This window comes from Vigna unguiculata, chromosome 5 (assembly GCF_037176805.1).
Source record: "Vigna unguiculata cultivar grain cowpea cultivar isolate G323 ecotype 2 chromosome 5, ASM3717680v1, whole genome shotgun sequence".
NCBI classification, from domain to species: Eukaryota; Viridiplantae; Streptophyta; class Magnoliopsida; order Fabales; family Fabaceae; genus Vigna; species Vigna unguiculata.
Window position 1 is genome coordinate 21,098,757 of NC_140796.1, and position 23,337 is coordinate 21,122,093.

Below are 23,337 nucleotides of genomic sequence, written 5' to 3' on the forward strand. Positions count from 1 at the left end.
CGACGCAAATGATGAAATTGGACTTGCAGGGCAGAAGGACGAACCTTCGGATCACCCTTGAGGGTCACAAAAGAAGGACCATCATAAAATTTAATCGTCAATTGGTTATAATCCGCAACGTGTGGCCCCAATGTTGTCAACCAAGATGCTCATACGATGATTTCTACACCAGAAACAGGTAACAGGTACGCCGAGAGGTGAATAGTATGACCTTGGATGGTAAGAGGAATGTCGCGGACACAACCCTCACACGTCAAGTAGTGGTCGTTACCAACTAGGACCTTAAACTCTGGTGCACATTTGATCGGAAGCTCCAAACACATAACAAGCCGGGGTTGAATAAAATTATCGGACGAGCCTCTATCCAAAAGGACCTTGACGACATGACCCCGAATTGACCCTTGGAATCGAAGGGTTGTAAGCCCATTTGCACCGTGCAAAGCATCATGGGAGAGGTGATGGTATTCAGCTAGGGCTTCTTCTTGCATAGGTAACCTGCTCTCATCCATAAGAGAGGCCTTGGAATCAGGGGGTGGCTCATCATCATGGCAAAGAAACAGGTATTGTCAATTTGGGCAACGATGGTTAGGGGTGAATTTAGCATCACAAGTGTAGCGAAGGCCGTGTTCGCGACGTACTTGCATCTCTACTGGGGTAATGGTTTTGATGGAGGGTGACTTTGGTGGCACAGGAAGGGGCTGGAAGCAAACCGGTTAGAGAGGAAGGGTTGATAATGGGTTGGTGGTTTGGGCTAATGGAGGTGGGGTAACGATGGGTTTGGTGATTTGGGCTAAGGGAGGGGGAATAACGAGGCTTAGGGTGGTTCAAAAAGGAGATGAGTTTGGCATCATACAGTTTTGCTAATGCCACTGCATGCAACAAGGTAGGAGGGGACTGGACTAACACCTCTCGTTTAACTTCAGGCTTGAGTCCACTAATAAAGCAATCCAACAAAGCTTCATCGATGAGACCTTCCACACAAGTGGATAAGGACGCAAATGTTGTATAATAGTGGGAAATAGAATCCACTTGATGAAGCTTGAATAGGGTGGATCGTGGGGAATCAAATGGAGAAGGCCTAAAGTGCTTCTCCATCGCATTGGCTAAAGCTTGCCACGAAAGGAGAAGGTTGTTGTGCTGTAAGATCTGAAACCAGGGCCCTGCCTCTCCTTCCATATGGATCGCGACAATAGATAATCGTTGAGACTCTGGAGTTTGATAGAGGGCAAAGAATTTTTCTGCTCGAAACAACTAGTTCAAAGGCTCTGAACCATCAAAACGCGGAAAATCGAGTTTCATAGAGCAGAGAGGTGGACCGACAAAGTTTGCCACAGAACCAACGATACATATGTTCGAACGCACCAGCTTATCAAGATTTTAGGTAAGCTTGTCAAGGTACTTGGTAACCGAATCCATCGTGGACTTTAAACGATCCAGACGCGAAGGGTCGTTAGCTAGCATCATAGCATTAAGCTTTTGTTCTAGCTGGTCAAGACGCCCAGAACATAGCGTTTCCTGGAGGGCTCACACATCATCACTTAGATTCTTCAAGCGAGTGTTTTCAACCATCGGGAGGTCAATGAAAGCACCAAATGTTATGGTCCTGTTAAAAGAAAATGCCAAAAACCAATAGAAAGTAATCCTCTCTGATATTAATCTTCCAAAATACAAACATTAAAGCAAAAGATACAATTAAGAAAATTCCAAAAGTCGGAGACGTTGGCCAGAGAGTACGAAAAAAAGGAACAGACAAAATTTTCCCACACCCCTCCTGTCATGCACCAATCATTTTATGCCCTTTTCTTCGTCAGATTCCCTCAGCTTCCACGTTTTGCATTTCTGTCTCTTGATGCATCTCAATTTTGTTACCTCATCTTTCGGATCATTGGCCACGTGGTTGGGCCTATCCACACCCATAACAAAGAGCGTATATAGATCATTAACAAAAGTGCTCATCTCTCACATCATAAACCTATAATATATATAGATGGAAATATGTGTTGACGAAAAATAATATTATTATGAGAATTGAGGAAGTGTAGAGAAGTTAGAGAGTTTTATTACCCTTTAATTCTCGACCCATAGTTGAAGTGGGAAGGATGAAAACAAAAGCAAAAAGTAAGAAAGCAATGAGAATGGCCTTTATTGAAGTACCAAACACACTCTTCTTCTCATAGCTTCGCAAGAGGAAAAGAGTTTCATGGCTGCAAATGAGAAAGGCGAAAAAGAGAAGGAGAAAGGGTTGTCACAGGAGGAGAGAAACTCTAGGACAGAAGCAAAACATCGTGTAGCGCTGGGAGAGAAGACGTAAGGCAAGGTGAGAAAAACGAAAACTTTATTATATTTCTGTATTGTTGAAAAAATTACAATAAAGGGGGAAAATCGAGAGGGGTTTTTAGAAAAGGGAAAAGGAGGAACAACTAACCCTAGATTACTAATTTAACTAGTAATCAAACTAAGGGAAAAGGGAGAAACCCTAAGGGGTTAGGGTTTCAATGTCCTCCCCTCAAGCTGGATGGTGAATGCTCAACATTCTAAGCTTATGAACGTTGAGCTTAAAGTTGGTGCGGTGGAGAGCTTTCGTGAAGACGTCGGCGAGCTGGTCTTCAGAGCAGATGGGAAGAAGACGGAAGAGTTTATTCTGAAGCCGTTCACGAACCACATGACAGTCGATGTCGATAAGTTTCATTCGCTCGTGGAATTAAGTGTTTTGAGCGATATGTCGAGCTAACTGGTTATCACAGTAGAGAACTGGTGGTGGATGAAGCTGAGTGCAAAGATCACGAAGGATATAACTGATCCATTGGATTTCACAGGAAGTGGTGGCTAGGGCCATATACTCGGCTTTAGAGGATGATCTGGAAACAATGTTCTGTTTCTTTGACTTCCGAGATATGAGCGAATTTCCTAAGAAAACACAGTAACCAGTGATGCTACACCTGGTTTCAGGGCAAGTGGCCCAGTCGGAGTCACCGAAACCCTTAATTTGTAGGTCATTCTCTTTAGGAAAAAATAGTCCACGACCAGGAACAGCTTTAATGTATCTTAGGATATGTTGAGCAACTTGGTGATGATAAGTAGTGGGTGTCTGAACAAATTGACTAAGGAGATACACTGAGTAGTTGATATCAGGTCTAGAATTGGTGAGGTAAAGAAGTTTCCCTATCAGCCGTCTGTAGGACTCAACATTGCTTGGGGGATTGTTGGTGTCAAAGAGAGGTTTTATGCCACTCATGAGGGGAGTTTGGCAAGGTTTGATGTTGATCATTCCTGTTTCATTTAATATGTCCAAGGTATACTTCCTTTGGCACATATGGATCCCTTTTTTAGTTCTTGAGATTTCAAAACCCAGAAAGTATTTTAGTTTGCCCAAATCCTTGATTTTGAAAGTCTGATGCAACATACTCTTGGTTTTATTGATGATTTCCATAGAGTCCCCTACTAGAATAGTGTCATTTACATACACAAGTAGAGCAGTGAAAGTACTAGTGGTTTTATATGTAAAAAGGGAATAATCAGAATTAGATTGAACAAAACCAAGATTTAAGAGAAAAGAAGACAACTTAGCAAACCATTGTCGACTAGCTTACTTGAGGCCATACAAGGACTTGGTTAGGCAACAAACTTGACCTTGTTTGGTAAGTTTTAGTCCTGGTGGAGGTGTCATGTAGACCCCCTCATTTAGGTCACCATGCAAGAAGGCATTATCAACATCAAGTTGATATAAGTACCAGTCCCTTGCAGTAGGAAGTGCTAGAATGATCCTCATAGTCGTGAGCTTAGCCACAAGAGAGAAAGTGTCAAAGTAGTCCACTCCTTCAAGTTGAGAATATCCTTTTGCAACCAATCTAGCCTTGTTCCTTTCTATAGTTCCATCTGCATTATATTTGGTCTTGAAAACCCATTTGCACCCTATAGGCCTTTTTCCATCAGGAAGATCAGTGAGATACCAAGTCTTTTTGTTCTCCAAAGCTTGTATTTCTCTATTCATGGCATCCATCCATTTAATAATTTTATTGGCTTCTGTATAAGACTGCAGTTCATGATTGGCAGTGATAACAAGAGTGTAGTTGAGATGTTCCTTAGACAAATCATCATAAGATACAACAAAATTAATAGGATAAGCAATTTTATAGCTGTTTTTAAGTTGACTGGTATGTTTAGATTGGCAAGAATTATTAATAATAAAGGAACCATTAACCCGGTAATCTTTTAGGTATTGAGGAAGCTTTTTGTTCCTTGTGGATCTTCTCAGATTCTGAATGTCTTCTTCTGCCTCATTATGTTGATAGGTTATGCTGGTATTTTGATTGCCCTGACCATGAGCAGATTGGTTCTCAATCTGTGCAGGTTCAGTTTGTCCCTGATTAGAATCATTAATAATCTTGTCTTCAACAACATCAGTAATGCTTTCATCATCATCTTGATTTTCTTCTGCAGGATTGTTAAGATAGACATGGCCTTCCTTGTATTAATTCGAGAATCATTCAAAAAATTTAGATCTTGAGGTATAGTCTTCTCAGTAGTGTCATTATCCATAGAGTTGCAAGGAAAGATAGTTTCATAGAACAGAACATTTCTACTTATAAAAATCTCTCTGGTTTTTTAATCAAGAAGGATATACCCTTTTATTCCATTTTTGAACCCAATAAAAACAGACTTCCTTGCCCTAGGATCACGTTTACTCCTGTTAACATCAGAAGTAGAGGCAAAACTTAAACAACCAAAGGTTTTTAAATCAAGATAGGTAGGAGGTTTCTGGTAAAGAATTTCATAAGGAGATTTATCCTTTAAAACAGTATAAGGCATTCTATTTATTAGGTGAACAACATGGTTAACAACATAAGACCAGTAGCATTTAGGTAAATTGGATTGAAAAAGTAAACTTCTAGTAATATTTAAAACATGCTGATGTTTTCTTTCGACGACAGAGTTTTGTTGTGGAGTTCCCACACAACTCTTTTGATGAATAATGCCATATTTGTTATAGAGATCAATATACTCAAATTCTGGACCATTGTCAGATCTTATGACCTTAATACCCTTCTTAAAATTCATGAATATTTGTCAATTGTGTTTTGTATTGATCTTCGGGTGCATATTTGATTGTGGTTTATAATCACTTTCATTTCGTGTATCCTGAAGGCCAATGCGAAATGCTGGCAAAATTTCGTGAAATTTAAGATATGTATTTTTAAAGTAATATGTACCAATAAAATAAAGAAAGTGAATCTTCTTAAATGGGATAGGGTCACTCCTTGATTACGACGTGAGCATTGATTCAAAGATTACTGAAATTGTTCACGCAATTTCAGTATGGATCGAGATTGGATTAATTTACCATGTATCAGCGTTGAGTATCAGAATGAAGTAGAAGAATTTATAAATGATGATGAGGTGAAGTTCAGATGTCCTTGTTCAACAGTTTGAATGGAAGAAAATTGAATGCAACTCAAGTTAGGGAACATCTCATTTGTGATGATTTCCTTAGAAGTTATACAATATGGACATGGCACGGTGAATTAATACGCATTCCAACTGTTTCTCGAGCAGAATATTTTGCCGATTCCTCCATGAAAGAGCGACGGGAAGAGCGACGGGAAGAGCGATGTGAAGAGTGAGTAGAAGAAGACAATATGGACGACATGATACGGGATGTTGGCGCATAAGCTTTTGCCCAAGCGCATGTGTATGAGACGATGTCTGCTGATGCAAAAACTTCATTGTATGTTGGTTCAACTAAGTTCACGCGATTATTAGCAGTTTTAAGACTTATGAATTTGAAAGCAACCAATGGTTGGACAGATAAAAGCTTCACAGAATTGCTTGTGCTCTTGAATGAAATGCTTCACGAAGGAAATACTCTACCCACTCGAAACTATGACGCCAAGAAAATTCTTTGTCCGATGGGTATAGAGTATAAAAGGATACATGCATGTCCTAATGATTGCATATTATACAAAAAAGAATTTGAAGATTTGGAAAAATGTCCAAAGTGTGGGTCATCACGATACAAGCAGAAAAGAAACAGTGAAGATAATGGTCAAATAGAGAAGGAAGGCTTTGCTTTGAAACTAGTGTGATACCTTCCAATCGTGCCAAGACTTAAGCGTTTGTTTGCAAATCCTAAAGACGCTAAAAAACTTAGATGGCATGCAACTGAGAGAAGATGTGACGAACTCCTTCGTCATCCAGCTGATTCAATGCAATGGAAAAATATTGATCAGGAATTTCCCAAGTTCGGTGAAGAATGTAGAAATATTCGTTTTGGCTTAGCTACCAATGGAATGAATCCATTTGGTAATTTAAGTACAAACCACAGTTGTTGACCCGTTATATTATTCATTTACAACTTATCTCCTGGACTCTGCATGAAGAGAAAATACATGATGTTGTCTATGATGATATCTGGTCCAAAGCAGCCTGGAAATTACATAGATGTATATCTCAATCCTCTAGTTGAAGACTTGAAGTTGTTATGGGTTGATGGTGTTGAAGTATTTGATATTGTTGCTTCTGAAACTTTCATGATGCATGCAATGTTATTTTGCACCATTAATGACTTTCCAACTTATGGTAATTTGTCAGGGTACAGTGTCAAGGGTCATAAAGCATGTTCTATATGTGAAGAAAACACAGCATCTCATCAGTTGAAAAACGGAAGGAAAACCGTGTAGCTGCGCCATCGAAGGTTTTTACAAGCTAATCATCCTTATCGAAGGTTAAAGAAAGCATTCAATGGACATCAAGAGAATGAAAAAGCACCAACTCAATTAACTGGCATTCAAATTCATGAAAAAGTTAATAAAGTACATCATGTATTTGGTAAAACGTCCAAGAAGTCATCTGCATCGAGCCCTTGGAAGAAAAAATCAATAATCTTTGACCTTCCATATTGGTCGAAGTTAGAAGTTAGGCATTGCATAGATGTCATGCATGTAGAGAAGAATGTGTGTGATAGCTTGATTGGTACACTACTTAACATTCAGGGAAAGACAAAAGATGGAGTAAATGCTCGTTTGGATTTGGTTGAAATGAAGATCCGAGAAGACTTGGCACCAAGGGAGGTTGGTAGGCGTACTTATTTTCCCCCTACATGTTACACTATGTCCAGACAAGAGAAGATAAGTTTTTGCTTATGTTTAAAGAGTGTCAAGGTACCTCAAGGATACTTTTCAAATATTCAGAGTTTAGTGTCTATGCAATACTTGAAGCTTGTTGGCCTAAAGTCTCACGATTTCCACATCTTAATGCAACAATTGTTACCTGTAGCTATTCGTGGAATTTTACCCAAAAATGTTAGACAAACTATAACGCGTTTGTGTGCATTCTTCTCTTCAATTTGTAGCAAAGTCATTGATCCTTTAATGTTATATGAACTTCAAGCCAAAATTGTTATCATCTTGTGTCAGCTAGAGATGTTTTTCCCTCCATCATTTTTTGACATCATGGTACATTTACTTGTTCATCTGGTGAGAGAAATCAAGTTTTGTGGACCAGTATACTTAAGATGGATGTATCCCATTGAACGTTAGGTGAAGATTTTGAAAGGGTATGTGAAAAATCAATATCTTCCAGAAGCTTCAATGATTGAAAGATATATTGCTGAAGAAAGTGTCAAGTTTTATTCAGATTACATTGCAAAAGCAAAAACGATAGGAGTTTCTCACAGATAATGGTTGAACAAGTGTTCTATAAGTAACAACATCCGAGGTGTGAGTGTGGTTACCAAAGATCGCGAAGAGTTGATGCAAGCACACCTATACATATTGAACAACACAAATTAGGTAATGCCTTACTTATCTGCACACAAAGTCATTGTGAAAGAGAACAATCCAAGATAATCAGAGAAATGGCATTTGGTGGAGCATAATAGAACATTTATGCCTTGGTTTAAATCTGAGGTTTTGAAAGATTCGCAATGCTTTCAGACTTTGATGTGGTTAGCAAATGGGTTGAAATTTGATGTCATCTGTTGTATAGGTTATGAAATCAATAATTGCACATTCTATACAAAGTCTCTAGATGATAAAAGCACAGTACAAAATAGTGGAGTCAGTCTTGAAGCTGAATCGCTACAATTTTCTACATCTAAAGATCAAAATCCCGTAGTAGGATCAATGACATACTATGGTGTAATACAAGAGATATGGGAGGTTGATTATACCATGTTTACTATTCCACTGTTCAAATGTAAGTGGATTGACAATAAGAGTGGTGTCAAAATTGATGAATCAGAAATGACTCTAGTGGATTTTTGAAAGGTGGGTTATCGAGACGAGCCATTTATCATGGCACAACAAGCATCTCAGGTTTTCTATGTTAAAGATCCTGCGTCTGAACATTGGTTTGTCGCTCTTCATGGAAAAAAACAGATTGATCCTAATGAAGAGAATATGAGTGATCTTAATATTGCTGTCACCCACCCATTTAGAAGAACGATAAATGTTGATGAAATCCATCTAGTTGATGATGTACATGCAATTCGAGAAGATCACGATGAAGGAATATACATATGATCAATCAATAACTTTATGTATGAATTTCATATTTTTGTTAACATTTAGGTGTTTTGTTAAATAATGTTTTATATATTATTTTATATGTTACTTATTAATGTTTTTTTATGTTTTCATTTAACAGATACATGGCTGAACATTATACTTCATCAGAGGATGAAGCACCTACTAGGAGACCCACCAGAGGAGCCACTAGGTTGAGAGAGCTCTTAATTAGAAGAGCTAAAGGTCAGGAAACACATGTTGATATTAACGTCGACACTGGTGAGCCTAGTGGTCGTTCTGGGGATGTCTTCAAAAGCTATTTAGGAATGTTGGCATGAGAGAGAATATCAATCCTTACGCCATCTTTTGATCATGTCACTGAAGTTGATCGGGAAATGATATGGCAAGATTTATTGGTAACTAATATTAATGTTATTAACGTTATACTTTGATTTTGTTGATAATATGATAAATATTATTGATGGCATTTTCTATATTGCAGCTAACATTTGATATTCCAAATGTGCTGACGCTAAAACAAAAATGTTTGTCATCGGTGGCTGAGAAATTTCATGGTTTTAAGACCAAGTTGACGTCTAGGTATGTCTTTGGACATAAAAAGAATGAAAATCCATTGTTGAAATACACTTGGATTGATGAAGACACATGGCGTCAGTTTCTTGAGCTTTAGACATCCGAGGGATGACAGGTATGTTTATTTGAAATCACCAATAGCATAATTGATAATTATGCAAAATTTTAACTAATTCATAAAGTGGGTTTTATATGTTACAGGTAAAGAGAAAAAATGCTCAAAGCATAAGTGCTCAAAATAAAAATCCGCACATATTATCTCGTGGTAGGTATAGAAAACTTGAAGAGAAGATAATGACAGAAAAGAAAAAATCTAAGCCCCCACCTTCTGAGGGTGAAGATATTGAGCCTCCTTCACCACCATCACGTCATCAAAAGTGGAAGTTAGCCCGTTTACGCTCATCAGGCAACTACTTTTCTGAATCTGCACGAGAAATCTCTAAGAAAAATGTAAGATACAATTCTTATCTAAATACCTCGTTCATGTTTTATATTGTATTTTTTCTTATAAATTTTTTTGTTACATTGTAGGATTCGTTGGTTGAGCAGACCTCCCAAGGAGGATTCATTCCAGAAGGTCGTCATGACAAACTTGCTGCTGCAATTGGACGACCTGAGCACCCTAGACGTGTGCGTGGTGCTGGATCAGGAGTCGGCATACGCCAATTTTTTGGTTCCTCCTCTCGTCAGTCTTCATGCAGTCATGGTGTTGATTATGAACAAAAAATGAAGGAAATGATCACGACGCAGGTGAGAAAAGAACTTATGCGCCAATTTGAACATTATGACATTCGTTCGCCAGTGGATCATCCGTCAGAACTAGACCCATTTGTGCCTCCCACGGGTAAATTTGTTTTCTATAAGTTATGAATTTAATAAATGATATTTAATAAAGTAATTAAATAACATTAATAAATCGTTGACTCTAACAGGTAGAAGCGGAAAAGGGAGTTGTTCAGCTCCACCCGGGGATGACATGGATGACACTCATCCATGTCAGCTATATATTTGGGATGGTATAAAGAAGACACTAGTGGCTCGTGGAAAAGTATTTGAGGCAGCCATAGTTCTTCATGGCATGGAGTTATCAGAGGATGAGGTTAAGGTCACGGTAGAGCAGGTTCTCATGTCGTTTGCTTTAGTTCCTGTGCCAACAGATGAGGTGTATACTATGGCACAAACATTCTAATGTTTCCTCGCTTGGCCTAGAGATTTGGTTGTTACTGACCCGCCGGTACAGACTCTTAAACCCATAAATATACTACATTTTTAAGTTTACATGTTTCTTATATTCAAACTTAAATTATACTCCATTTTAACCGAAATTGCATCAATATAGGAAAAACCTCAATCAAAGAAGATTCTTCTCTTTTTGGACGATCCTCTTGGTGCATTGCTCCAACTTGCAGAAATCATAGCTGGTAAGCCGATGCAAGTTCCTTGGGATGCTAACATTTTTGGGAAAGATCTTGACATCCCACTTTACTTGCATTCCCAAGATGTCTTGGAGCTTGCACAGGGACAAGAGGAACTCAATATTACAATTATTCAGTTGTGGATGATGTAAGTCTTTTAGTCATTATATATAATTATTTTATATATTTATCTATTTGCTTATATCAAATCAATTTTTGGTTTAGGTATCTGTTTGGTGTCACTGAAACTATGGGGCTAAATGATCTATATGGGTTTATAGACCCCCAACTCACTCATGAATGCAACAAGTTTGATGACATCCAAGCATATGTGACCAAATGCTTTCAACGCGGAAAAGAAATTTATTTTGTCCCTTATGTTGCTGGGTAAGTCATTTTTGTTAACTTATGAATATAATCAGTCATTTTAATGCATAACAATGAATTTATTTTCTTATCAGGCGTCATTGGCAGTTACTTGTGGTTTCCCTAAGGGAGAACCTTGCTGTGTGGTTTTACTCTTTGCATCGCCCTCCCCCCAACCATCTTAGACAAGTGATAGATTGGTAAGAACATCAATATCAATCTTATGAATATGACATGTTATATAAAAATATCCTAACTTATTCTCTATATCATAGTTCAATTGTTGCACATAACATGTTGCTAGGTAGATCAACGGCTAAGGCAAAATGTCTTGTATGGTGTTCTCTCCAGGTTTGATATTTCTATCCATATCTTTATAATTGTTTGCTTGATTTTCTTCCTTAATTAATTGTAACGTTGTTGATATAATGTAGTGTAATACACAAACCGGCTAATATAAGTGTGGTTACTATATAATGCAATGGATGACAACCATTGTGCGTGCTCGTATTACAACAAATTGGGAAACAATAATATATATTTGAATTAAAACGAATACTTTGCAATATTTCCTTTTTATATACTAACTTAACTTAATTTAATATTTTGTAGACATTCAAGAGTCCTGCCACAATCCCTGCAAAGTCCATAAAGTTTGGTAGGATAACATGTGCCAAATATATAATTGAAATGTACAATACTATTGATTAGGACATGTATCTTGATTGTAAATGATTTGTAATTGTCTTTTAAATGAATTTGAATTGTGGATGCTTTATAAAATATTTTGTTCTGGTCTATTCTGGTCTATGCTGGGTGCTGAACAAAATTTGCAGGTTTAAATATGGGAATAACACCAAAACATAAACTACATTAAAAAAAACACCATATTAGGCCTCGGTTCATACCAGAACCGAAGTAAAAAGCACACATATGGCCTCGTATGAACCAAAATCGAGGCCAAAAGGGGATCGAATTTTTAAAAAAATTGAAAATAAAAAGCACATATGGCCTCAGGTGGAACCAAAACTGAGGCCAAAAGGGGATCGAATTAAAAAAATGAAAATAAATAGCACATATGGCCTCGGGTGGAGCCAAAACCGAAGCAAAAGGTCGGGCTCTATGGCCTCGGGTGCCTTTGAACCGAGGCAGAAGAGGGCTCTATGGCTTTGGTTCTTATCCGAGGCCAAAAGCTATCCTCTTTTGGCCTCGCCCCAATATGCTTCGGTTCGGGAACCGGTGCAGAATATTAAAAACAACCGCTGCCAAAGCTCCTTCCTGCACTGGTGATTGGTCACAATTCCAAAACCATTGCTCTTCCTTTCTTGTTGCATGATAAGAGAAAAGACTTTGTTGATGCTAGGAAGGGGTTCCATGAGTAAAATTTGAGTTCTAACATTGTTGTAGTTATCACTCAATCCCTTTAAGAAACAAATAACATGTTCAGTTTCCCTTTGTCTCAAGAAAACCTTGGAAAGGTCACAATCACAAGGTCTCTAATGAGTGCGTATTTTTGCCCTCATTTAATGTTTAATTCTGGGTATTTAATTGAATTTGTGTGCTTAAAGATTGATTTAATTGGGATTTCCTATTATTGGGTTTATTGAGCATGAGATACAAAAAGATGTTAAAAATAGCTTTTTAGTTGCATAAATATTCTTTGGATATTTTGAGGTGTGTTAGTGCAGCTACAGCTAAGTTGAGCTCATGGAGGTGTGGAAATAAATTAATTAAAGCTTCATGACACCTTAAAGATAAATCCAAGAATAAGAAATTATCAAAAGCACAAAAATCCAAGCCAAGCATTGCATGAAGACGACAAGAAAAGCTTGAAAAAGTGAAAAAGTTTGGTTAAACCAAGAAGAGAGGAACAAATAAATTGGACCTTGCAGTTTTCTTTAACTTTATGATAGAAGATAATTTAGAAAAAATATATCTTTAGATATTTTATGTGATATTTTTAAATAATTATCTTATTTAATTATATCATAAAATATTAAAAGATAATAACTACCAAATCTTTTTAAATATGACAAGATCTTCTTAAATCTTTTTAGTTCCACAACAAACAAATATATCTTGAAGATATTGGATTATTTAGAAGATAATTGAAGGAGATTGCAAAGGGTTGATTTGGAAAATTAATACAAATACTAATTGGTGATAATTTATCATACATCTTTAATTAATTAATTAATTTAATTATATTAGATATTGATATTATCAACCAATTATATTTGTCAAATAGTCGATATCTCTCCAAATATTTTTAAATATTTATCTTTATCTTTATTTTAAAAGATATTTGAGAGATTTTAGCAATAGAAAAGCCTAGTCCAATTCCTATATAAAGACACCAAGGGAGAAGCAGAAAGGGCAAGCTCGGGACTTCGGAGTTTAGGAACCCTTAGGGGGGCCTAATTTCGTTTCCTTTCTCTCTCTATTCTTCTTTTATTTCTATTTTGTATTTCATAGAGTGCTGAACTTCTTGGGTTGATTCCATTGTAATTTCTTAATTGGATTTTGAGGTTAGATCAATTAATTTGTTTGTTCTTTTGATTCTTGTTGAGATTTATTTTCATCTATGTCCTGGGAAACGACTTAGGGTTAACTTAACCCATACTAATTTGTTTGGCTACTTTCTTAACAATACTGAAGTTGTTATAGATAAGTAGTATTAATTTGATCGCTTGACGACAGTGTTATTAGTCTCCCACAGGTGCAGTTGGGCACTAGTCTCAAGAAATCCAACTCCTCGCACAATTTCTTTAGTTCTGTAAAGAATTGACTTATGCTTCTATCTCCTTATTTGATAGAGTGAATCTCTTGGAACAGATCTGAAATTTGAATGTAATCTCCTTGAGAGAATCTTTCTTTCAATTCGTCCCATAATTCCTTGGCAGAATCTATATACATCATGCTTTCTGCAATATTTGGTGTAAGGGTTCTCATAATCCATGAGAGAATCATTACATTTCATCTTTCCCAGGCTTCATAATTTGGATCAGTGGGAAGGGGAGTTATAATGTTGCCATTAACGAATTTTAGCTTGTTCTTGGAGAGCAAGGCATGTTGCATGTTTTTGCTCCAAGAAACATAGTTAGTGTCATTTAGAACATTAGAAACTAGAACCAAACCTAGATTTTCCCCAGGATGCAGATAAAATAGGCTGGTGGGTCTGAGGGATTGGTCAAGATCAAAGATGTTGGCCTTTTGGCTGATGTTTTCTAGTTTTGTTTCTGGTTTTTCATCCATGATTCTTCAAAACGATGCCAAGAAACACTTTCTTGGTAGAATGTAGAGCTTTGCGGAAGCGTAGCAGGTTCAAGAACCTGCTCTAATACCATATTGAAGTACCAAACTCACTCTTCTTCTCATAGCTTCGTGAGAGGAAAAGAGTTTCATGGCTGCAGATGAGAAAGGCGAAAGAGAGAAGGAGAAGGTGATATCACAGAGGAGAGAAACTCCAAGACAGAAGCAAAACATCGTGTAGCGCTGGGAGAGAAGACGCAAGGCAAGGTGAGAAAAACAAAAACTTTATTATGTTTCTGTATTGTTAAAAATATTACATTAAAGGGGGAAAACTCAAAGGAGTTTTTATAGAAAAGGGAAAAAGGATAACAACTAACCCTAGATTACTAATTTAACCAGTAATCAAACCAAGGGAAAAGGGAGAAACCCTAAATAGCCTTCATGCTTGGAAAGTATTTCATAATAATGGTTAATATATATTATTCACTTTTCCCTTTGCATTCATGTGAAGAGCGTTGTCATGTATTTATAGTCTGAATTTAGTGAAGTTGAGATAGACAGATAAAATGTTTACTTCCCACATCTTTGTCAAGATGGCAAAATAGTTACTACACTTTGTAGAAGATATATACACACCAATTTTAGGTATTTCCAAGAATACAAACATTTATTTGGGGAATTAAATTGATTGACACAAATGTATATTTCTTTGTCTTATTGGACAAATATAGTTTTACAATGCTTACAAGTTAAACTTTTCTATAAAAGAAATTTATATTTTAAAAGTAAAGTAAATTATTTTTCATTAATACAAATTTAAACTTTAAAACTATATTTAGTTTTAATTTTTTTTATCATTTAATGAGGATTTTTAATATTTTTTAATCAAGTCAGATCATTTTCATACGACTATGGGGGTACAAAAAAAATATACAGAGGTTCAAGAAGAAAGACCCTAACATAAAACCTAAAAATTCTAAAACATACGATCCCAGCCCCTATAGAACTGGAAAGTGAGTTCTGCAACATGTGTATTTAGGTTTTTTCTTCATATTTTATGATTTTTCCTTCAATGCCCTCTAATTTTTGAAATTGACCCATTTGCCCTTTATATTTTTGCAACTAATTTCATTGTTAGTGACACTAAGGCTGTGTTTTTTTGAGAGGAAAAATTAGAGGGAGAGAAAGAGGAAGAGATTGAAAGGATTAGAGAGTGAAATTGATGTTGTTCTTTTTAAGAGATTAGGAGGTGATTTTAGAGTGGATTAAAAAGTGAAATTGATGAAAGTTTGTGATTGAATTGAGTGATGTGGCATATTAAAAAAACTTTTAATAGATCAAAAAATAAGATTACCAAAATATCCTTAATATTAAAAGTAATATAAAACACTATATAAATAATTTAAAACAATTTAAAGTAATTTATTTAATTTGTATTGATTGTTTGAAATAATAATAATTTTATTTTTAAAAAATGAATAACAAATTTTATTTTGTTTACGAATCTGGTGTGTTTTCATTTGTCCAATCACAACAAAAACAATTGAAGTTATTAGTTTTCATGTGCAGTGTATAGAAAATATTAAATAATCAAAGGGTAATTCTGTAAATATGCATGTGATCTCTTCCAATCTCTTTGTGTATAGCGTGATTGTATTTTTAACATATTCCGTTGATCATCGTCTATCATCACCTCTTATCACCTTTAAACGAACGTAAAAATAACCTTTGAATCGTCGCTCACGCTTCCTTCTAAACAGTAATTTCATTCATAAGAACAGGGTGTAACTTCGGAGAGTGACATATTGTTGTTGAAGGCGAAAGTTAAGGGTGGCAAAACGGGTTGGACCCAACGGGCCAGCCCGTCAGCCCGTGCTAAAAGGAACGGGATGGGTTGAAGATTTCAACCCGTCAGCCCGTTCTAGCCCGTCCCGTCCAGCCCGTCAACTTGACGGGCCAAAGTACGGGCCAGTCCGTCCTGACCCGTTGGCCCGTTTTAAAAAAATAAAATAAAATAAAAATAATTAAAAAGATTAATTTTTTAGATTATATATTTTAAATGTATAAATATATAATAGTATTGTAATTTAAATCATTAACACCTACAAATTAAGTTTGAATTATTAGTTATAATTGAATAATTTAATATGTAAATTTAATAATTATTTTAACTTATCTAATTAAAAACATTAACTAATCAATTAAAAGTTAAAATAATATTTTATGTGATTAAATATGACTTTAATAATAATTTATATGTATATATAAACAAATTTAAAAAATAAAAAAATTTTAAAAATTTAAAAATTAATTAAAAAAATTAAAAAACAATTAAAAAAAAAAGACGGGTCAGCCTGACCCGGCCCGTTTTTTAATGGACCACATATAGGGATGGCAACGGGGCGGGGCGGGGACGGGTTTCGCTATCCCATACCCATCCCCGCATAAAAAATTCATCCCCATCCCCATACCCAAACCCAACGGGTATCAAACTTTTTTCCCATCCCCATCCCCACCGGGTAACGGGTATAATCTCGTACCCATACCCGTACCCGTGTTCTAACTACTTCAATATTAATTTTTATAAAAGAAAAAAAATTACGGTAAAGAAAACATAATATTATGAAATATTCAATATTAGGAGGATTTTCTTCGATGCCAAATACCTTAAAATAAATTATAATTGTTTACATTTTATATTAGAATACCAAATAAAATTTCATGTGAACCAAAACATTTGTTAAATTTGCAAACTACAACATTGATGAACTTAGTTGATAAAATTAAAAAATATTTCAAAAAAATATAAAAGGAAAACAAATATTTAAATTAAAATATATTTTAAATGTTTGTTTACTTCAATTTTTTAAATTCTAATGAATATCTTTTTTATACACTAATAAAAGTTATAATATATCACTTGATCAAAATGACACAAAGAATAAATAATAAACATAATAATAAAAGGAAAACAAATATTCAAATTAAAATATATTTTAAATGTTTGTTTACTTCAATTTTTTAAATTATAATGAATCTCTTTTTTATACACTAATAAAAGTTATAATACATCACTTGATCAAAATGACACAAAGAACAAATAATAAACATAATAATAAAATTTTGACATAGATTTTGTATCTTTTGAACTTCAATATATGTTGGATAGTGACAAAAAAATATTCATAGCAATTACATTAAATTTTTATATTGTAGTAAATAAAAGTTATTTATACAATTAAAGTGGAAAAAATTACAGTATGATTAATAGTGAGTTATAAAATAACAAATAATTAGATAGAATATATCGAAATATTATTCTACATGATGAAAATAAACAATAAATAAAAATATTAAAAGACTAACAAATGTGTGTTTTAGAAATAATTTGAGAGACTATCGAAAGAAATCGCACAAAGAAAATCAAATGTATAATTAAGGTATGATAAAATGAAAAATACCTTACAGAACTAATTATTAAATTATGTTTGAAGTGGTTAAAATTAAATAGAAATATCATTAGTGACCAAAAAATTTGTCATTAAATTACATATAAATTAGTAATTAAATTGGTCACTAAATCAAGTACAGATTCGATCATTGAATCGGTCACTAATTTAGTCATTGATTCAGACAATAAATCAACTACTACCACCAATGACGAAAAATAGTGACTGATATGGGTTACTGACTAAATCAGTCACCATTTCATGTTTTTCTTGTAGTGAATTATCATATACTATTCCTAAATATCATTATATATATATATATATATATATATATATATATATATATATATATATATATATATATATATATATAAAATTTTAACCACTTCAAACAGAATTTAAAGTGAAAAAATTACATTATGATTAATAATGAGTTATAAAATAAAAAATAATTAGATAGAATATATCGAAATATTATTCTACATGATGAAAATAAAAAAAATAAATAAAAATATTAAAAAACTAACAAATGTGTGTTTTAGAAATAATTTGAGAGACTATCGAAAAAAATCACACAAAGGAAATCAAATGTATAACTAAGGTATGATAAGACGAAAAATATCTTAGAGAATTAAGAAAACTTTTCAAATATTAACATATAATTAATGGTTGAAAAATAACGAAAATTATTTTAATGAAACAAAAGAGTTCTTCAAATTAAACAAAAATTAATAATAATAATAATAAGTAAAGAATTTTTTTTATATTATCTTAAATTGAGAGTATAAACATTCTCATGTGAAAGAAAAATTTATAATAAATAAAAATATTAAAAAATAATATAAATATTCAAATGTGAAGCATAATTTTTTTTTAATTAACATACATCATTTTAACATAATTACATAAAGGTTATGATAAGATAAAAAATATATTGGAGATGAGAATGAGTTTCATGACAAATGAAATAATTAAAAGAAATAAAAAATAGAAAAAAAAAATATATATATATATATATAGGGGTTACTTGATTAATTGTGAATATTTTAATAATTTAAACGAGAATGGAGATATGACGGGGACGGGTATTATGGCGGGTATATGTACATCCCCATACCCAACTGAAAAAGTCGGGGATTCCCCATACCCATACCCATACCCAGTCAATGCGGGGATTCCCCGTCAAAACGGGGACGGGTTCGGACAATACCCACGAAAACGGGTTTATTTGCCATCTCTAACCACATACGGGTCGGGCCAAAACGGGCCAAAATGGATCGGGCTGGCCCGTTTGCCACCCCTAGCGAAAGTCTTGTAGACATTGAATTTAGTTGTGTTCGACGTTCTATATAGCAAAGCAATGAGCAACTTGAAAAAATTCTCTAGATCTATTGCTAAATTGAAACAATATTTTCTTAAATTAAAAAAATCACAAAGCATTTCCGAAACACTATCCAGAATTATAATTACAAATTTTGAATTTGTAATACAGAATACATTTTTCCCTTTTAAACTTGCCATCGATGTCAAAATTTACTTTAAGATTTAAGTGATGCTTGTATTAAAAGATAATGCCCATATCTATTAGAGGATATATTTGTTTTCCCAATCTAATCAATCACCCATTTCTATTTCATAGTATGTGTCATATGAGAATGACATACAGGTTTGTATCTATATATTTAAGTCTGATTCATTTACACTCATAAATTCATATTTATCTAAAGATATTTATACAAATTTATATCTAGATACAAATAATCATTTACTTAAGGATATCACATATAATTTTTATTTGTATGTATGTTTAGGTATTATACGGTGATAATTCTTTTCCATGAAATTATCCGTATATATTTAAAAAAATTATCGGTAAGTAATAAAATTTATGTTACATACAAATTTTACGTGCGGATGAAAACAATAATAATTATTAAAACATAGATTTTACATAAGGATTGTTAAAACATACTAAAGAATTGAAATATAAAAAACTAAACTTTTATTCTTTCCGTGTCCTCCCGATTATAGATGAAAATCACGAAATTCTCATAAGTAGAGATGGTAATGTGAGTCAACTTGATCCATTTAGGTCTAGTCTGTATCATACCTACATATCGCAGACTAGATTGGTCCGTCCCGCACATATCTTGTGGGATGAAAACAGTGGCCCGTCTCACATATCACTTTCTCCGTGGGCCCATAGGCTGGCCCGCATAGTTTAGGCATGTTAACTGAAACAAAAACAAAATAATTTTTGGACATTTTAAACTAGTCGTACAACATAAAAACAATGTAATAAAACGAATCTTGGAGCATTATAGTGCAATAATTTGACCAATATCTTCAACATCACAACACTCCACAAAATCAAGTCCTGGAGCATCAAAACAAGTGCAATGAACAAGTCTTAGACATGATATCAAGTGCAATAAAGAATAAGAAAACACTTTATAAAATCAAGTCATGGATAATCGAAACAAGTGCAATGTCATAAAAAATAGGCCAAAACTAAACAATAGTCCAAATAAAACAAACAGTCCAAGAAACATCTTCATCTTCATGGTCATAGTCTATTGTTCTTCATCTTCCATGCTTATAACATTTGATTCAATAGCGGAGGACCCTTCATTTAGTATCACATTTTGGATATTGACATTTTCTACATCATCTGCATACATTGTTCTTATTGTTGTTGTTGTTGTTGCTCTTCGTACTCTTGCTCTTCCTCATCATCATTATCAACATCAAGCAAATCATCCCGCGACTGAGATGCAGGCTTACCCTCAGGCCAAGGAATAAGTGCCTCAAATTGGGTACCTATCATGATAGCACCGTCAGGAAAGTCTGCAATACCCAAAGACAGCTAGTGCATGTTATCCATGAGGGACACTTGCCCATAGTAGACTGCGTTGTGAGCATATCACATATCATCCTATCGGGCAAACATCTTGGCCATGGGGGTCTGGAAAGTTGCCACAAAATTAACAGAAACAATTCAGGAACGATGTGGGTGGCATGGATGTGTAGGAGCAGGGGCATCAACTACCCTGTTGGTGTAGTTTTTGTTCAAGAATTTCCTATCCAGGGGAGGAGCGAGAGATAACAACACATGAGTGTCAAAAACAAGGCCATTCTCCCTGCAAAATGCTGTGATTATGGGAGGAAAGCCCAAGTTTACATTGATAACATCAACAGTATAGGCTATATCTTGCGAAATAAGTGCACTAACATCCATGTCCAGCTTAGTGATTATCCCAAAAATGAGATAAGCCCTCTCCAATTTCATATCAAAAGTGTGGGTGTTGGGGCAGAGGTTGGTGTAAGAGAATGCACTCCAAATTTGAGCCAATGACTTCAAGTGTTTTTTGACGAGCAGAACAGGCGTGCCATTAACACCTAACACAAAAGTGTGGCCATGAAGACATAAGACCGAGGCAATCTCATCAAAATCTTTGTGGCCATTCATGAATGCACTGAATGGAGTATCCTGGCTAGGACGAGCACAAGTTATCCTCAGAAAAGTGTTTAAGGTGCACTTGTCATATTTGATTGTCTTACCTCGCACCTTAGCTTGACGGGGCTTAGTTCTGACTTTCTAATAGGCATTGGCATATAATTCTTTCATCAATGCCTTATCTATCTCATTAGGGAGATCCCCTAGTATCCAATGCCATTTCCCCCCTTTAGCTCAAGTTAGAATTAATCAAACTCCCCCAGATTAAGCTTCACTTTTTGCTCTGGAATGAAGCTTCGAGGCACAATCTCTATAAATTGATTGGCAGCATCCTCAAATGCGAACCTATGCTGGTCATAATTCTCCACAAATTCTACCTCCATATAGTCCAACTAAGGAGCATGGGAGGAAGACCTACGATTTAATCTCTTCTTTTTTCCCACTGCAGTAGTCTTGGGAGTATCCACCTACTCAATTGGGACAATAAAAACACTAAAAAACAATAACAAACGTCAAAGCACAGAGCAATACATGGAAATCAACAAAACAACAAGCCATTCGTTGGACGACCAACCCACTAGCTGGGCGATTTAAGGCAACACAAAAACATAGCAAATATAAAACACCAGTGGTTGGGCGAGACGTCTAGCTGGGCAAGTAAGGTTAGATCACTAGGTGAGAACACCAAGTTGGCCTAGCGAGCAACTCGAGCAACCATGAACAACCATGAACTCACAATAGTCAAAATCGTTGGGCAAGCATGTGAGCTGCCCAACGAGACAACATCAAAACCCTAAAGAACACCAAACCTAGAAACATAAATTGGTACAGTCGTTGGGCGAGCAACGAAACACCAACCCACTGCAGATGTATGATGGAAAGCACAATAACAATAAATTGGGAAGCCCAAAATGCATGAACAAATACATATATTCATAGATTAACATCACAATCCTAACCTAAAATCCTTAATCAGAAAAATAAAAGATGGAAAAGAGAGTACTTGCTTGGTGGAAGGAAGCAAGAGATGGGCAAGAAGATGAATGGGTGATGCGGTCGGCATCGTGCAGATTTATTGGAATCTCAGTCCAATCCACCTCCAATCGTCGATTCCTTAGTGGAATTGAAGGAAACTCGTAGTGGAAAACCAAATCGTTTGGTGGAACTTGATTTAATTCCACAAAGAAGCTCTCTCGGGTTCTCATAGTTTAGGAAACCCTAGGAGGTGTGAAACCTCAACTAGAGGTTGAAGGTGAGCTCTGAAGAACGGGGATAATTCCACTCTATTAATCAAAGCTAAGTTTTACAAGAGGTTGGCCTATCTTTTATAGTGAAGGAAGGCAGATGAAAAAGCAAATGGAAGAAGAAGTCGTCTGACAATATGGTCCTAACAGAAAGTTGGAACCCTAGAGGCTAAGGGTAGGAAGAAGGGAAGGAAGAAACCATTGAAGGTGTAGGGTTGGGACGGTGAACCTAACTATGCCATAAAAGTGGGTAAGCATCGCGTGGCTGAAAGGAGAATAATCCTAGACGCACATGAAATGGGGTGGCTTGCATAATCAATTTAAAAGCCAAAAACACATGGTGCGAAGGCACATAAATTCCAAAGTGAACGCTGGCTTCATGTATTGATGCCACATGGCCTGCTTCACGTGAAGACCCAATTACAGGTAGAACATGGGATGAATGGATGCAAGCGTCATTGGGTTGCTGGTGCGTCTTGATTTAAGTAGGCCTAATTACGTTGCCTTTGTGGTTGGCCCACTCGTGGGACAAATTTGTAGACATGGGCTGCACAATAAATCCCAAACATATGATAAAATAAATAAGTTTCTTTAAATCGATCCCAATAGCTGGCCCTCACTTCGGCCATATGCGTCAACAACATCATTTGCAATATCATTTGCTACCCTGTGGCAAGTTACAAGATCATCGTCAAACACATACAGAAAGGGTGAGCTCAATATAATTAAACATTCATAAAAAAATCATATCATAAGCCCTCACCTAAAGTATTGTAACATAACCAAATACTCCTTATTAGAACCTTTCTCATCTTGTATTATAGATCATGGTCTCCTACTCTCTACGAGCCTATGGCCTTAAACCGGTAAATAACATACAAAAGATGAACAACAACAAACATATCCCCGACAACAATGTAAAAAACTTGTTAACTTATTGGCAAGTGTACCAATTCGTTCCAAGTAGTAAAATTGTAGTCCAAGTTTCATTTTCCTATGGGAGTTGTGTTTGTTAATCTACTTGTGATTATTTATTGATTTTAGCAATTATGAAAA

General features: G+C 35.2%; 1 protein-coding gene and 1 long non-coding RNA gene across 5 annotated transcripts; both read right to left on the reverse strand.

Annotated features, from left to right (window-relative positions):
* Positions 1-3,586: 3,586 nt before the first annotated feature.
* Positions 3,587-4,809, reverse strand: LOC146886220 (uncharacterized). Its single transcript, XM_085673347.1, has 2 exons — positions 4,657-4,809; positions 3,587-4,465 (listed from the first exon to the last, which is right to left on the reverse strand). The coding sequence occupies exons 1-2, from the start codon at positions 4,807-4,809 to the stop codon at positions 3,587-3,589; spliced, it is 1,032 nt and encodes a 343-aa protein (XP_085529473.1).
* A 14,673-nt stretch (positions 4,810-19,482) lies between these two features.
* On the reverse strand, positions 19,483-22,810 carry LOC114184138 (uncharacterized). Of its 4 annotated transcripts, none has more exons than XR_014995377.1 (2): positions 22,045-22,810; positions 19,483-19,814 (listed from the first exon to the last, which is right to left on the reverse strand). It is a non-coding gene; the product is annotated as an uncharacterized LOC114184138 (long non-coding RNA). The 4 variants fall into 4 exon arrangements; XR_014995375.1 differs by lacking the exon at positions 19,483-19,814 and adding an exon at positions 20,008-21,504; XR_014995376.1 differs by lacking the exon at positions 19,483-19,814 and adding an exon at positions 20,008-21,529.
* Between the last annotated feature and the right edge of the window lie 527 nt (positions 22,811-23,337).